The sequence below is a fragment of the Anas platyrhynchos genome, chromosome 28 (genome assembly GCF_047663525.1).
Source record: "Anas platyrhynchos isolate ZD024472 breed Pekin duck chromosome 28, IASCAAS_PekinDuck_T2T, whole genome shotgun sequence".
In the NCBI taxonomy this organism is placed as follows: Eukaryota; Metazoa; Chordata; class Aves; order Anseriformes; family Anatidae; genus Anas; species Anas platyrhynchos.
Genome location: NC_092614.1, coordinates 255,684 through 272,585, shown reverse-complemented (window position 1 = coordinate 272,585; position 16,902 = coordinate 255,684). Strand labels below are relative to the sequence as shown.

At 48.5% G+C, this 16,902-nt stretch overlaps 2 protein-coding genes across 4 annotated transcripts; both read left to right on the top strand.

Moving 5' to 3' along the window:
• The first annotated feature begins 68 nt into the window (after positions 1-68).
• On the top strand, positions 69-2,375 carry ATP5MC1 (ATP synthase membrane subunit c locus 1). 2 transcript variants are annotated; one of them, XM_027445599.3, is made up of 5 exons: positions 69-506; positions 600-648; positions 1,288-1,365; positions 1,642-1,817; positions 2,139-2,375. In XM_027445599.3, exons 1-5 carry the CDS (start codon positions 205-207, stop codon positions 2,251-2,253), a joined length of 720 nt encoding a protein of 239 aa, XP_027301400.1. In that variant the 5' UTR covers positions 69-204; the 3' UTR covers positions 2,254-2,375. The 2 variants fall into 2 exon arrangements, with proteins under 2 accessions (XP_027301400.1, XP_027301401.1); XM_027445600.3 differs by having other exon boundaries at positions 80-448.
• Positions 2,376-3,720: 1,345 nt separating this feature from the next.
• Positions 3,721-16,814, top strand: UBE2Z (ubiquitin conjugating enzyme E2 Z). Of its 2 annotated transcripts, XM_027445540.3 has the most exons (7): positions 3,727-4,258; positions 5,895-5,967; positions 7,771-7,958; positions 9,849-9,960; positions 10,567-10,679; positions 11,208-11,298; positions 14,295-16,814. In XM_027445540.3, the coding sequence occupies exons 1-7, from the start codon at positions 3,930-3,932 to the stop codon at positions 14,463-14,465; spliced, it is 1,077 nt and encodes a 358-aa protein (XP_027301341.1). In that variant the 5' UTR covers positions 3,727-3,929; the 3' UTR covers positions 14,466-16,814. The 2 variants fall into 2 exon arrangements, with proteins under 2 accessions (XP_027301342.1, XP_027301341.1); XM_027445541.3 differs by lacking the exons at positions 10,567-10,679; positions 11,208-11,298 and having other exon boundaries at positions 3,721-4,258.
• Positions 16,815-16,902: the final 88 nt, after the last annotated feature.

The window sequence follows — 16,902 nt, the reverse complement described above, 5'->3', positions numbered from 1 at the left end:
CCCCTCCCCTCCCCTCCCCTCCCCTCTCCGGCCGCTCCCCGCGGCGCCACCGCCCCACGGCGGGGCGTCCCCGGGACAGCTGCAGGGGGTGCCAGGGGGTGCCGAACGCGGCGCGGGCACTGTCCGGAGCAGCTGCAGCCACACCGCGCCCGCCCTCACTCCCGCCGCGTCCGCTCTGCGGTTGAAGCAGCGGCCCCGCGCCTTATGAGCTTCTGGGAGAGAGTCCTCCATGCCGCCAGCCAATCAGAAAGCGCGCAGCGAGAACAGCTGACCAATGGAGACCCGCGTAGCCACACCGCTCTCCCGCCCTGTCCCGCTATCCCGGATGCTGGTGGGAGGGGACTTGCTCGGCCGCAACCAATGGGGATCACAAGTAGAGTCCCAGAATGCCGCGCGCGGCGCGCGGCGACAGCCAATGGGCGTGGAGGACGCGCTGGGACACCGCAAGGTGAGCGGGGCGGGGGCGCGCGCTCCTCTCACAGCCGCCGCCAGCGGGAGCCGCGCAGGTGGGGCCGGGGCCGGGGGCCGGGGGCTGCGGGACGGGCGGCGGGGCCGCGTTCTGCTCCCGGGTTCACTCGCGGCGCTGTTTTGTCCCGTAGGGAAACCACCATGCAGACCCCCGTGGCGCTCCTCGGCTCTCCGGCTCTGGTACGTGGCGTTCGCTCGGAGCGGGATAACGGCGCTTAGCGGGGATGTGCAGCCGCGGAGGCGTTCCCCGTGGTGCCGGGCTCAGGACGCTGCTTTGGGCAGCCTGAGCTGGGGCGGCGTCGCCTGGACTTGTTCCGCTGTGCGATGAACGAGGAGGGGAAACAAGGTGACCTCTGGTGACCAGAGCGTTACCTGCGGCTTTAGGAGACACGCGTCAGCCTGCAGGCCTGAGGTTTGCTTGAATTACAAGAGAACTGATTATCGCAGAGATACTCGGTCAGCTTTTTGTCTCAAAGCGCCAACTAAGAATAAAACAAGTGGAGTCGCAACGACTGCACCGTGCAGTAGCAGCAGTGATGCTCGCTGTACTGCAGTGCATGGTCTGCGGCAGTATTGCTCGTGGATTTCATCCAACTGGCTAAGCTAGAAATGCTCTAAATTAGTACATACAGTCATACAGTCGTTAACGCATACAGCACATACAATCCTTAACATGATTGTTATCAGTCTTGTTTCATTCTTGAGATGTATTTAAAAAAAAATAAAGCAAAACAAGATTGTTCTTCATAAAATATCTGTTTTGAGAATTAGCGTGGACGTGTCCAGCTATAAGCGTTAATTATCTGTGTTCTGCTTCAGTTCCGGTGCTGTTCCAGGGCTCTGGCCAGGCCTGTTCCAGTGTCTGTTTTCAGCAGGCCTGAGGTTCAGACTGTACAGGTAAGACTCTTATGTGGTACGTTGACTCCTTTATCTCTGTGCTTGCGGTCTGGGGTACTTGATGGTTTCTCCTGAGGTGGAAGAATAAGTTTGTATATCAAGAGGATAGCTAGTAAGAAGACTTACCACTGATCTGGGCTAGAAGCTGGCTTAGCAAGTTTGGCTGTTTCCTACTCTCTTGAGTAGCTGATAAATAGTGATTAAGAATTTTATCAAAGGAAGTTTTTTATTTATGATTAAGTGTCATTATTAATATGTATCTTCTGTATCCTGCAGCCAGCCGGTGTTTCCTATCCACAGCTGTCCCGCCGTGAGTTCCAAACTAGTGTTGTCTCCAGGGATATTGACACTGCTGCTAAGTTCATTGGGGCAGGTGCTGCCACAGTTGGGGTGGCTGGTTCAGGAGCAGGTATTGGGACAGTGTTTGGCAGCTTGATCATTGGCTATGCCAGGTAAGTAAGGTGCTAGGCTGGCTTGAATTTATTCCTTTCTTATATCACTAAACTTGTTAGATGGATAGAGCTTTTCCTAGAATATATGTTCAACTCCACATGTGTAGTGTGTATAAGCAGATACTGTGTTTAAGTGAAGCGGTCCTTTCTCATTCCAGCCATTGGCTGCCTGCCATAAATCTGGTTTGTGCTCCAAAATTTTTTGACTGTATGGCATAATCCTGGCTTTTGGTGATATGAGGTCTGTTTGTTTTGTTTTCCACTCAGCGTGGATCTATTTTTCTTCACTTTTTTTTTTTTTCCCCCTTGTGTCCCATGCAGGAATCCATCTCTCAAGCAACAGCTTTTCTCCTACGCCATCCTGGGTTTTGCCCTGTCTGAGGCCATGGGTCTTTTCTGTTTGATGGTGGCATTCCTTATCCTCTTTGCTATGTGACAACTTCTGGCCCTGGCTGTGGCTTTCATCACTTTGTCCTCTGCAGTTCGAGTCTGCTTCCATCAGAGTGTTCGAGGCTGATAATTAAAGAAAAGATTTCTCTAAATAAACTGGTGGCTTTATTTTTTTCTCATGCTCTGGTCCATCAGTGCAGAAGCTCCTGGGGGTCATTTTCGTATAAGTTGAACAATGTCATATCCTAAGTATAGGGGTACCCACAGACAAAGCAGCAGGGAGAGTGAAATGGTGGTGAGAAGAAAGGATGATAATAAATACAAAGGCAGCCAGATAAGAGAGAATGTCCTTGAACAGCTCAAACAATGCATCAGATTTTCAGAAATCCCAAGAAGTTTTGCCCTAGTAAAGCAAATACTTATATGAACTGATAAAGCATTGTTTTCTCCACACGCTATTAATGAAAATGCTATATCCACTTTATTTTGTGAAGGAAATATTGAAAAGGTGATGGGTACAGATGAGTGTACTTAGAATTGTAGTGTATTAAGGGCATTTGGAAAATTAAATAAACAGTAAATACACAAGGATTTACCATATCATCTGAATTTTCTTTCACAAAGAAGAGCTGGTTTCAAGGTCACACTATTCATAGGCTTCTTCAAAGCATCGGTTTAAGCAAAGGACCACAGCTGTGGTCTTCCCCAACAGTTTTATGCCTCAGTTGTTGTTGAGATTGGAGTACACTAGGCAGGAGAAGTTTTAAAATCTAACCTGAATCTTGGACCTTGCGGTAAGTCAGCTGTGCCTTTAAGGAAGGTAGGAAGGTGACTATTTGGGAAGCTTGTCTGGTTATCTGCTTTAGGTAATTGAATTAATGCAGCTGCTGTGTATACTAAAGCCTCTGAAGCATGGTTGTGACCTCCTTGGGGATGGGAGCGGGGTGCAGTAACTGTCCTCCTTTGCAGGAGCTGCTTATGCCCTGCGAGGGTAAGGGGGTGAGAGAAGGATTTTGACTTGTGCTTAAGAACAAACAGACAAAAACCGTCCTTGAGACTATTTGGAGAAGAGTGGCTCTGAAACCAAAAAGAGCCCAGAGGAGACTCACCGGCTGAAGAAGGGGAGAGATTCTATGCAGTCAGATGGTCTGGCTGCTAGGGACAAACGCGTAATTGTGCAGCGGAGCAGCCTGTCCTCTCTGCCCTTTTGTCTACTCTGAGGCTCAGCTTTTGTCTTAACGCTGCCAAGCAGCATCCCGGGCTGCAGCAGCAGAAACCCCTCCTGGCACAGGGGGTGATCCACGAGCAGGGCGGCCCCGTCCCGGGGGAGTGCGGGAGCGGCCCGGGGCCGTGCCGGGCGTCCGCCCTGCCGGGGGCTCGGCCTGGCCCCGCGGCCTGAGGCGGGCGGGACGCGAGGCCGCCGCCCTTGGGAGCTCGCGGCCGCCGGGGGCGGTGCGGGGAGGCCGGCGCCGCCGCCCGCTAGGGGGCGCTGTGCCCTGCGAGGGGGAGGGGGGGAGGAGGCGTCTCCGCGGAAGGGCGGCTCTGGCGCCGGGGGGAGGCTCCGCGGTCGCTCGGGGGAGCTCGCGCCGGTAGCGGGAGGGGGCCCGGGGGAGGCGGCGCTCTGGCCGGCGAGCGGCGGAGGCGCGAGGGGGCGGCCCCTCCGGCCGGACGACTCGGTGGTGCCGAGGCCCGGAAGCGGCGTTCCCCGAGGCCGGGCGCGGAATGGCGGAGAGTCCGGCCGCCGAGGAGGCGGCCCCGGCCCCGGCTGCGGTGCTGGCGGCGGGCGGCGGCGGCGGTGCCTCGGCCGGCCCCGGCGGCAGCGCGGGGAGCCCCGGCGTCTTCATCCCCGCCGAGCTGTGGGCGGCCGCGGGCTTCGGCGCCGCTCCGGCCAGCGCCGGCGTCGCCCCGGGGAGCGGCGGAGCCCCCATCGCCGCCGCGGCCGCAGCCGCGGGCGCCGCGCTCCTCACGCACTCCGCCTTCTGGGACCCCACGGTCAGCGGCGACTGGGACAGCGAGCGGCCCAGCCCGGCCTGCCTCCTGCGGATCAAACGGTGAGAGCCGCCCCCGCCGCCCGGGGGCCGAGCCCCGGAACGCGGCGGAACCGTCGGGCTCGCGGCCGCTGCCCCGGGGCGCCGGTCACCGTGCCCCGGGCCTCGCCGCCCCCTCCCCGCTGGGCCCGGGGACGAGGCCCGGGGCTCGTCCTCCCGGGGCGCGGGGCGGCCCCTAGGCACCGCCGCGCCCCGGGGCTTTCCTGAGCGCGGGCCCCGGGCCTGGTCTCGCCCAGGCGTTCGGGTGAGGGCGGCTCCCGTGCCGCAGCCGCCCAGGAGCCGCAGAGCTCCGCGCCGCCACCCCGGGCAGCTTCCTTGGGCTGCTCTCGCAGGTGCCCGTGGCCGCTGAGCGCTGCCCAGATCCTGTCCCCGGGCTCGCCGCCTGCTGCTTCCAGACGCTGTTAAACGGGGAGGGGAGCGGGCTTCTCACCCGGCCCCCACCAGCAGCCTGGTGGAGGTTTGCAAGGCGTTTATCCTAAACTTGCCAGTAGTGAGCCTCTTTCCTGGTGGTGCCCACCTAGTTGTCTGCTCCCACTATGTAAATAACCATCTAGTTAAATCTGGTGTGTTGATAGCCTTTGATGTTATGAGCAACGTGGTCTTTTATTGTTAGAAATACTGGCAATGTTTCAACAAGCTCTTCCTCTTCCTTCAGAGCAAGTATTGCTGCCTGCTGGGCTCTTGCCCATCCTTGTCCTGTTGCCTGTTCTAGAGCTTGTATAATGTCTTCCAAAGATGGCACCAGGTGTTTTGTCAGTTTCCAAACCAAATGCCAAAAACGCTAACTTCATATTGTTAGGTGGGAAGGCAAAACTCTCCTGTTGCTCTCCCGCTTGTTTTTGTTCTTGCCCTAAACCTCTCTGAGCTGTGGTTGCTTCCTGAACGGGAAGGTCTAGTGATAGCTTGTCCTGGAGCTCTGTGCAGCCCTGATTATGGGGGGAACCTTTTGGCAGTAAAAGGTGGTGGGTATCAATCAGTCTATCTGTGAACTACACAGACCTGTATGGGATTTGTTATTTTTCAGTTAGTCCAGGAAACAAGGGCATTGTGATGAAGTTGCATGTAAATACACATCCTCATAATGCTTGAACCTACTGTTCAATTAAAACCAAATCTGACAGAGCAGTTATATTCTCAAAGACAGTTGAGTCACTGTATGTTTGGGGAAAACAAGTGACTGGGTATACAAAAGGGATCCTGTAGATAGTCTGAGTGGGGAGAGGGAAAACATGGGGGGGGAAAGTTGACTGTTAAGCAACAAAATTCACCTGAGAGAAGTTTTATGTGCTTACCTTAGGAGAAGTTTATGGTTGGAGTTTTATATGCTGGAGTTGATCTGTGGTAAAACACGAGGCAGCAGGTAGTCAGGGTGCGCTTGGGCTGATGTCTTGCTTATCGACCAAGTGAATGCTCCGTGTACTCTTGAACAGCCTCAACTATTGTTTAGGATAAGTTAAGAGAGCTCAGCCAGAAAACAGACTAAAGAAAAAGAACATCTTTTACTCTGAGTTACAGGTTTCCATCTTTAAAATCTGTGCCTTTGCATCTGTACACAGATTTGTCATCTAGAACATTCCATGCATCAAGGGCTGATGAACGTCAAGGGAGATCCTGACTAATTTCTGTTTCCTTTGTTCAGGGATATCATGTCCATTTACAAGGAACCACCCCCAGGAATGTTTGTTGTGCCTGATCCCCATGACATGACCAAGGTAAGAGAAGATTGGGTACTGCTTCAGCTTCATGCTCTTCTGCATGTTGCTGTTGACAGCTGCTCTAAAGATTCTCCTGAGTATTTCCATAACATTTCGAGAGAAGTCAGGGGGAATCTTGTAAGAGCACAATGCACCTCTGGTTTTCTTGGTGATACTGAGATGGGCTGCATTTTAAATGGGAGGATGCTATCAAGGAAACTGGCTTTGTGGAGAGAGAACATCACAGCAATCTGAGGAGTTTCCACAGATAAAGCCAGCACTGTTTTGTGGCTGAATGAACTCTAGTGGAGTGCTGTCCCAGACTGTTTTATTCTACTGATGTTTGAAAACAGTCAATAGAGCAGCTCAAAGAAGAGATTTGCTCTGTGGAAAGCTGTCGGCCATGGGGGATTTCTCGAGGAGTTGGAAATGAGAAGCACCTACCAGTTGTAGACAGTGCTGGAGTATCTGTAACCCACCTGTGCAAGGTGGAGGTGTTTAACTGTTGTGAACTGGTAGTGGGATTTGTCTCTGGGCCCAGATCCTGTCCTGCTGTGGAGCTGCCTGCCTGGTTCTCACCGGTACCAGGATCTTGTGCAAGTCCGATCTGCACAGCCACTTCCACCACAGTGTCTCTAGTGCACCTGTCCCTAGGGGCCAGCATGTCTATGGCCTCTCCTGCCCCAGTTCTTCCCCTCCTGGCTTCCTGGCTCTAGGGGGTTTCCAAAACTGGGAATTTCCAATTATGTCTGAGGGAGTGCAGTGATCTGGGAGGGTGAGGATGCTCAGTGTTTGTGATCCAGTGCATTCCTTGTCTGGTGCTGCCCTTTTTCCAGCCAGTGTCACCTCATCTGGCTGTGCTGGTTTCTGAGAAAGTTGTGTGTGCATGCGTGTGTGTGGGGTTGCTTTTGGTTTCTCTGTTGTGCACTTCTCCCACCCCCCTGACAAACTTGGCACGCCCAGTAGAAGCACCTCCAGGCTCAGGGCTCATGGCCTGTTGGAGCTAGCACAGAGGAAGGGGCTTTGCACAGACAACTGCTGCCTGGGGCGTTTGGCTCAGTTCTGGCTTCCCTTGGCTTGGAAGCCGCAGGTGCCAAAATGCCCTTCAATTGAAATGCAGGTTTGTAGAACACCAGCCTTAGGGCTTTTAACTAAAATCCTAGGCTAAGTAAGAGGATCATTTAAGGAAGATTGATTGGATCACTTTGGGAGGATGGAAAAGGAGAAAGTTTCCGTAAGAGCCCAGTGGGAGAAGATTTCCTGGTATACTATTGAGATTTTTGAGGGTAATTAGCATGGGGAGGATAGGGTCTTAACTTCAGATCCTGGCAAAGAATTTGACTGGTTCAATACGACCAAATCAGCACAAGACCATAAAATTGAGGATTGTTCCAGTATTGGCAGAAATTCTGACATTTTCTTTCTAAAACTAGCTATATATTTTTTTTCATATGTGAAATCTTTTTTTTTTTTTTTTTTTTTTTTTTTTAAGCAGAGCTTACCAGCTGAACTATGATCTGCTCCATTTGGGCTGTATAGAGATGTATGGGAGGGGAGGCAGCTGTTGTGGACTCTGGCCAAACTTCACGTTGGAAGCACATTGAGTGTGGCAGAGGGGAGAGAAGTGCACAGCAGTGGCTCCCTCTAATGAGGGAAGGAGGGAGGGTTAAGTATGGCCCGTGTATGGTGTCTGCTTGTGGAAGATGCTGCATCCATACTGCTCCCTGGGTGGAGGTTTCTTGCCTTCTGTGGGCTTTGTTGAGGATTTGAGGGTGCTGCACAGTTTTGAAGTGGTGCGCAAGATGGGCTTTTGTTTTCCAGATTCATGCATTGATCACAGGCCCATTTGACACGCCTTATGAAGGGGGTTTCTTCTTGTTCCTGTTTCGCTGTCCTCCAGATTATCCTATCCACCCACCAAGGGTCAAACTGATGACAACAGGAAATAACACAGTGAGGTTTAACCCCAACTTCTACCGCAATGGGAAAGTCTGCCTGAGTATTCTAGGGTAAGAAGAGACTTTGGCTGTTTTGGTGGGAAACCAGGAGGTAGCTGCAGGTAGTGTTCTGCCTCATGCGTCTTTCTCAATGCACTGTGCCCTGATCTTGCGAACATGTCAGACATGTTCGATGCACGTTTATGCTTCTGTAAAATTATGTGCTAGACCAGAGTCATAAAGCAGCACAAGGTCGTCTGAAATAAGAATCTAATTTGTCTTTAAAAGAGCCTGAGAATGGAGCAAGGGAAGCACGGAGCTCAGCGGACACTGCTATTTTTCTTCTTCCCCTTGCAAAGTCTTGGCCTGAGCACTGTGTTTCTTCTGCTCTTGCACTTTGCAACCCGATCCTTAATGCTGTCTGTATGTAGGTTTTTGCGGTTTTAATTTCCTTTCTCCATGTGGCTTTAAAAATAAATAAATAAGATTAAAAGCCACTAAGAACTTCCTTGAGAGCCATTCGACTGCTCTGGGCTTCCACCTACATGTACGTGGGGCAGAGCGGTGGGTGTAATGACTTGCAAGCACTGCTCCCATGCTGCCTGTTCAAGCAGGCTCCACTGCTGCAGATGCTTGTTACTCACCTACTTGATTTTTAAACACATGAAAGTTCTGTTTGATCCAGTGGCTCTTAGGGTTCCACCAGAGGAACTGTGGCCATAGTGTGATATTCCTAATGCCAGCTGTGACAGTTTAATCTGCCAATAAAGAAAGATTTTTGCTGAGACTCTGGACTGGTGCAGCTGGGGTGTCAGTGTCACTTTCCCTTGGCTGCAGACAGATACAGGCAGCCAGGTGGCGAAGGTAGCTTGAATTGCTGTAGGAATTTTATCAAACAAAATCTGAGCGTTGATGCAGTTTATAACGTTGCCTTTGCTGGGATTGTTTCTGGAGTTCTCTGCATGTGCCCCTTAAACGAAAGCTGGTCCAAGTAGCTGCTACTTGTCAGCTGATAGTTAATGGTCCATGGCTGGGTGGGAGAGACAGTGTGCTGGGAAACGTCTCACTCTGTGAGGTTTGTGATCCAGTAAGCTGGATGCCAATGCCTGTGAAGCACTAAGGTGTGTTGGGCACATCCATACCTCGGGGGTCTGAAGGCCCAGCAACTTCCATGCAAGCTGCATTGTTGCTCATGCAGTGTAGCCCTGTCTTGAAGAGTGAATAAAGAGTCTCAGCCTTGGCAGAAATGGGAAGCTGTGAGTGAAGGGATTTAGGAAGAGGATATATGGGTCAGTACATCCTTGTTCAGCTCACTGGGAGACAAGTCTGTATCTGGAACTAGGATATTAAGGGCAAGTAGCAGAATGGCTTTTCCTGATCATGTTTGTCTATTCAGAGTTTTTTGCTACCTTGTATGTATTAAACGGGTACCTCGTTCTTACAGGAGAGCATCGATTAGTGTTTTTGGTGGCAGACTTTGTGCTGAATGTCTGCATTACAAACTGCAATAGTGATGGTCTTGTTCAAGTCTTCAGAGTTAGATTTCAGTTCTTAAGAGTTGCAGGCTTTGATTTATTGTAGTGCTGGTAGGATGTGTTGCTTCAGGGTGCTGTGTGAGATGATATCCATAGTTTTAAGGTGCCCTGTAAAGTGTTTGGAAATGTTACTTTTGCTCAGCTCATGTGTGGTGCCCTGTGTATGTTGGCAGCAAAGTTCACCAGCCTGCTGCATGGCTGAAGCTAGCATACTCATCTGGCTGAGAGAATAAACTGCCTTCAACCTGAAAACTTTCTTAGTGTCCAGTGCTTTGTATATCTGTAGCAGCTGTTGCTTTTTCTGTCATATTTCTGTAAGCTACGGAGATAGTTTCACAAGCTTTTTGATCTTTGGTAGTTGGAGGGATGGTGGTCACTTGGCTGGTCCTGTGTTGTTAATTGATGCTCTTCTGTTTTGATGCCTCAGCACTTGGACCGGGCCCGCATGGAGCCCAGCACAGAGTATCTCTTCGGTCCTCATCTCCATCCAGTCTCTGATGACTGAGAACCCCTATCACAATGAACCCGGCTTTGAGCAGGTAAGACCTGAAGGTGGATCATCTCTGGTTCTGCAGCTATTTGTCTGTTCACTCTAAACCTTGCTCCTAGTGGCAAATTCTGCTCTGGAAATGGGGGAGAAAACCGGGCTATGTCATGTGGCTCCTTTACAGCTTGCTTTGCCTCTAGTCAGATCTTGAGGAGGAGTTGCAACCCAGCTCTGTACTGGAGGCTGCTTAGCTCTTGTATGTGTTAAGTAACAGAAGAACAAGAGGCATTCATGAAGTTGCTGAGGAGATGGGATGGTTTTTCATTTCTCTGCTATGTGACTCCTAATATGGCTTCCTTGAGATATAACGTCATGCGGGAAACAAACTGCTCAGGTTTTTGTGTCTCCAGCATCCAAGAGAGGCAGGTTGCTGTGCTGACTTTATCAGCTGTCTGTCTCCACAGCTGTGTGAATCCAAGGCTCTTTAGACTTGGGAAATCTTGCCAGCTTTTCATTTGCAGTGTAAGTTAGCTCAGTGTACACAAAACAGACAATGCTGTAGTGGGTTCTTGCGTTAGTGGAATTCATCGGGCCCATGAGAGAGAGACAAAGAATGATTCCAGTCACATGGACTTACTGGCCCAAATTCTGTTTCCAGGAGAGGCACCCCGGGGACAGCAAGAACTATAATGAGTGTATTCGGCATGAGACCATCCGAGTAGCAGTGTGTGACATGCTGGAAGGAAAGTGTCCCTGTCCTGAGCCACTACGGTATGGAAAGGAGGCAGGGAGGGAACATAAGAAAGTGGGTGTGGGGAAGCAGGTTAAAGTTCTCTGGTTGCCCTTCCTGAGAACTGCTACAGGAAAGAGCAAGTCTTTAACTCATCCTGGTGCAGTGAAGAGTGGTTTTGTTTCTTTTGAAATGGGTGGCTGCATCTGTGTGGTGCCCAGGAGCTGTACATTGACAAAGGCTGTGATACTGTGCACACTGGCTGCATCCTCTGACTTTTTTGAGGATAAATGTGCCTTCTTTTAGAGAAAAAAAATAAAAATCTGAGGGAGAGAAAAGCAAAGCTGTTGTGAAATCACATGCAGAATCTGTTCGGCTACAGTAGCAGTGCTGTACTTTGTTTTGTTCTGTGTCCTGCCTCGCTGTATCCAGCCAGTTGTCTGGGATGCCCTGTGTGGGTTGAGCTGTGCTGATTACATGGACTGCTGCTCAGTGGGGTGGTGCAGCCCTGAATGGTGTGACCATTGTAACACTGTCATTCTCTGACTGTTTGCTCTGATTGTGTTCAGGGGTGTAATGGAGAAATCCTTCATGGAATACTACGACTTCTATGAAGGGGTGTGCAAAGAGAGACTTTATCTCCAAGGTCAGACAATGCAGGTGGGTGGCAGACAACTTTCTTGTTGATTCAGAATTTTGATTCAAAATACCTGAAGTCACTTGTAGTTAGTGACAGACAATTGCAATAGGTGATGTGCAACAACTAAATGTATGTGGGGTGGATTTGGACCTTTTTCTATCAACTGTACGTTCCTGTGAATAAAAAGCTACCTCTCCCAAGTCCAGCATAGGCACACGGTGTTTTCAAGGCTGTTAGAGTTCTTTCAGTGCTGAACCTGGGTCACTCTCAAGGCAAGCAGGTGGTGCTTTGGGCAGTGGAATCAGTACAGTTTGTTTTCATGTGGATTTGGGGTTAAGCAGGGGAGGCACATGTAGGTTATCCAGTCCTGGTGACAAACTGAACTCTATTGCAGCGTCTTCCTGTTGAGACACCAGTGGGATTTCTTTTTCTGAGGTGTCATTGCTCATACAGTAGAGAGGAACTTTTCTCTGGCACTCCTTGTTCTCTCAGATGAGGTTGAAAGTGGCTGGCTGGCTGAGACTAAAAGTTCCTGGAGGAGGAAGGAGTGGGGGGAACAGTGACAATATGGCAGACACATATAGACAGGTTGAACAAAGGAGCTTATTTCTGTCGGGAAGTACAGTTTAAAGAATAGGTTGCCAAGCCATTTGCATATGAACATGTCTTCCTCCTTCATCAGGCACCTCTTATTTGACTCATTGAGAAATTACACTGTTAAGAAAAGATGGAGGTGATTGGTTTAACGATCTAGTGTCTCTAAAGATCCTTCTTTCCTGTGTACCATCATTGACTGTTTAATTCATAAAATGAAAGCACTCCTAAAACAGGAGAGTTCATGTTTGAAGTGAGAAATTCGCATAATCATGATCTGCGACAGACGTACCTACAGAGTGCTGAACAGAGAGGCTGCAGTTTGTTGAGGGTAGAGGATTGTAAGGTGTGGCCAACTCTTCTTTATTCTTCAAGGATACAGGGCTCAGTTGCTTTTTCCATGGGTTTATGAAGAACACTGTGACCTGGTACTGTGTTGTGCTCAGTTCCCAGAGATAGTGACTGCCTTGGTCTGTTTTCTGCTTGCTTGTAAATAGTAGTACAGGAAGTATGAACACAACATGCTGGAGAGATGCCATTGTTGTCTTTGTTACCCTATATTTAAAATGAAGTCACTCCATGTTCAGTATCAGTTTAGTGCTTGCCAAATGTGCTGCCTGGTTAACTCTGAGGCTGCGTGTTGGCTTGCACCAAAGAACTGCGTCTGATGGGACAGGGTAAATTCCACCACCACCACCTTGTATAGCTCTGGCAACGTGTCTTTAACCAGGAGTAGGGTTAAAAGCAAAAAGTATTAAAGCAGCTGGGTGCCTTGATGAAATGACAATAGCAAGGCTTTAATTTGGAAAGGGTCTGTAGCACTAATATAAAGTGTGGTCAAGTCTTTGGCCTCTGGATTTTAGAGGCTTTCATTTGTAATGTTTTCCTGTCTCTTGGAAGTGAGCATGAGACCCGATCTTTGAAGTAGGTATGGTTTCAGAAAGGGTGAATTTTGCCTGACTGATCTGATGTCCTACAGTGAAATCACTGCATTGGTGGGTAAGGAAGAGTTAATGAGGTAATGTACTGTGACTTCTGTAATGCCTTTGACATGGTCCCACACATCCTTGTCTCTCAGTTGGAGAGATGGATTTGGTGGATGGTCTATTCACTGGATAAAGAGTTGGCTGGATGGCTGCATACAAAGAGTTACAGTCAGCGGCTCAATGTCCGGATGGAGACCAGTGGTACGTGGTGGCTCTCAGGGCTCCATATTGGTACGGGTACTGTTAAATATCTTTATCAATGGCAGTGTGACTGAGCGCACCCTCAGCGAGTTTGCAGGTAACATAAGGGAGGCTGAGTGGTGCGGTTCATATGCTGGAGGAGAGGGATACCATCTAGAGGGACTTTGACAGGCTTGAGAGGTGGACCCATATGAATCTCATAAGTTCAAGGCCATGTGCAAGGGTTGAGGCAATCACTAGTATCAGTACAGACTGGGTGGTGATAAATGGATTGAGCGGCCCAGTGGAGAAGGACGGGGATGTTGGTGGATGAAAAATTGTACGTGAGCTGGCAATGTGTGCTTGCAGGCCAGAAGGCCAATTGTATCCTGAGCTACATAAAAAGAAGTGTGGCCAACAAGTTAAGGGAAGTGATTCTTGTCCTCTACTCTGCTCTCATGAGACCCCACCTGGAGTACTACATTCAGCTCTGGGGCCCCCAGCAGAAGAAAAATGTAGACTTGTTAGAGCAGATCCAGAGGAGAGCCACAAAAATGATCAGAGGGCTGGAACACTTCTCCCATGAAGAAAGGCTGAGTTGGGGTTGTTTAGCCTTGAAAAGTCTCAGGGGAGACCACTTTGTGACCTTTTAATACTTGAGGGGTTAGAAGAAAGATGTAGAGAGACTTTTTACCAGGGCTTGTAGTGGTAGGACAAGGGGTAATGGTTTTAAAATAAAAGAGGGTAGATTTAAATCAGGCATAAGGAAGAAATTCTTTACAATGAGGGTGGTGAGACACTGTAACACATTGTCCGGAGCAATTGTGGGTGTTCCATCCTTGGAAGTGTTCAAGGCCAGGTTGGATGGTCTAATGAAAGATGTTGCTGCCCATGGCAGGGGGGTTGGAACTAGGTGATCTTTAAAAGTTACTTCCCATACAAACCATTTTATGATTCTATTAAATAGTTTGCTTCTTCAAGCCTGCTAGGAGAAATCCACTTCATATCTGCTTGGCCTTTTAGGTGCCTTTGAAGTTTGCTTGGGTGTGTAAGGTTTCCCAAAAGACTCCAAACAGAAAATACCTGCAGTCCTCGACCTCTACCATGACACTGTTTAGAGGCCTCTTGGTCACATGACAGGATTTAACCTTTAACTATTTGTTTGTTGCCCAGTTACTGTACAGCTTTCTTACTTTTACTTCTTGCCAGAATGATAAAGGTCTATATTAATATATTTATCTATGTCTTCCTTCCAGGATCCTTTTGGTGAAAAACGAGGCCACTTTGACTATCAATCCCTATTAGTCCGTTTGCAAGGAATTCGGCAGAAGGTGCAAGAGAAACATCAGCAGGCAAATACAGAAATAGACTCTGAGAGCAGCTCCTCTGAGACAGAGACAGACGCTCAAAGTTGCTCCAAAGCCTAGAGCTGCGTTACCAGTGGAGAGGCCAAGCTGTGGGAATGTTGTCTTCATGCTAGAGTACCCCTGACAGACTCAATAACCAAACCAATGCCAGAGTGGAGAAAACTACAGGATGTCTTCTTCTGTCTCCTTTTACTGCTCTGGTGGATAACGCTGAATGAGAAGACTTCATGCTAGACAAAGCCAAGCTTGTGACAGGCTACTCTTAAAAGGTACTTACTCTGATAGAAAGCCGGAGCATGTGGCATCAGGTTATTTTTTGAAAATATCTACACTGGTTATTTTTTTGTCTCCATTTGATTAAAGAATGAGATCTAGACTGCGACTCCTCTTTACAGCTTTTCTGTTCCTAGACAGTGAGCCCTTCCCTGGGGCCATGCTGAATACAGAGCTGTAGCGGTGGGAGTGCTCTGATGAGTCTGGGGTGTGACAGGGCCCAGGCACTATGTGCCTGGATGAAACCTTTTTCCGCAGGTTGGGAGAGATGGAGCCTCTGCTCTGTTGAGCCCATCTACCTAATGTCTTTCTTCTAGATGCTGTTCTAGACAGACCAAAGATAAAGAGCAGTGGTGGAATCTGGGCTCCTATCTGAAGGCTTTACACAAGCCCTGGGTGACTTTGTCCACTGAGACTTTAGGCACAAAGGGTAGGATGAAAAGTGGAAACTGCAAGAATCCATTAATTGAATGCAGATGTGTTCATCCTGGTGTTTTGAGAAAGGGAGAGTGAGAAAAACATTGGTTCAGAGATGGGGGGGGGCACTAAAAATAAATCTACTTTGTCTAAATCTTTAAGGTTTTGATTTGAATTTAGTATTCTAGAAATACTTTATTCTGGCTGCTCTGTTTGGAGCTGTTCCTTAACTGAAGTAATTCTCACTTTCCACCTCTCTAGTCAATGTAATATTTTATTTTCCTCTCCCTTTCTTTACTACCACCTCTCATTCCCCACTGCTACCTTGATCCATCAGATTGAAATGCTAGAATAAGGGGCAAAATCTAGCTAAGGAAGCCACTGTTTCTGGGTGGAGCTTTTCAGAGGTGTACACCTAGTTACTGACTGAAATTCCTTTGCCAAACTTGGCTGAGTACAAGCTAGACAAGTGTTGTAAAGTTAACACTTCGGTGCTTTGAATGTTTTAGACAGCAGCTTTTTACTGCCAGGGGCAAGTGTGTCAGAGAAGTATCTGCTAGCTGCGAGTACAGTTACAGCAGAGATGTATTCAGTGCAAGTTGGTTGGAGAATAAATACAAACTTTCTTCAGGTAAAAGATCCTGGTGATGATTGATTGCAGTAGTAAAATGTTTCATTAATAAATAGCTTAATCTACTTTTTTTCATAGGAGCTTTGATAGAAAGCACAAAGTTGCACATTATCCTAGGCCCTCTCCTTAAACACCTTCCACCAGTGTGGCTCTATTTCAGGCTCCCAGTGGTGGTGGGAGAATGTCCAATGGTCATCCTTGTGTTTTGTTTTTTTAAGAAAACACAACCATAGAAGGAAAGGTCAGAAAACCCCTGCCATGCAATGTACAAAAAGGCAATGTCCCATACATCACTGAATTATTTAATTATTTTCAGTCTCTGATTTATATCAACTCGTGTAGAAGTCTGAAGCCTGCACATTGCTCCTTAAGCAGCTCTGATAAGCTAAAAGGTGGAAACATTTCTGAACTGTAAGTGTGCCATTTAACAACTTGGGAACCTTTCCCTTTTAGCAAGCAACACCCCCAGGGTCTGTCATTGGTATGAGTCTGACTTAAACCCTGTCTTCCCTCAAGGGAAAGCTAAACTTACATAGGACTCACTCAACACATACACCAGGTGAGAGTAAATAAAGCTGTGTTCACCTTGAAATAAGGTCTCAGGAGGCAGCAGGATCTCCTGGGAAGTCATGAGCTGTATGCTACTCTTCCGCCTCTGTAATTCCATTGTAAATGTCACATTGTTTGTCACCATTCAGTAGCATTGTGGATAGAGCTGTGACTCTGCTGCCTTCTAAAGGCAGAGCTGGTTCTGAAATCTGTTTGTGATGCATGTGGCGTTACCATCCACTGATACAACAAAACAAGAAAATGCCTTATTGTGGACACTATTCACATAACTAGCATGTGGCTGTAAAAGAGAAGTATTAGTTTTATAGCTCTAATGTTGTCTGTCCTACCATTTCTGAATGTTTCCATTTCAAAGTGACAATCCTCAAATGACTGCTCTAGGCAGAGATGTTTTAGCAACAGATTTTTAGACCTAATTGAGTTGAAATATATGCACAAGAGTCACTCTAAGATACCTTGTTTATATACTATTGTACATAAGATTTTTTTTTTGTGCAATAAAGTTTGTTTTGGCAGAATCTAGACTGTGGTACTCCTTAGTGAAACAAAGGCTCATTCACAGAGCAGAGGACTACCGAACAGTTTCTAAGATGCTTTGGAGATGTC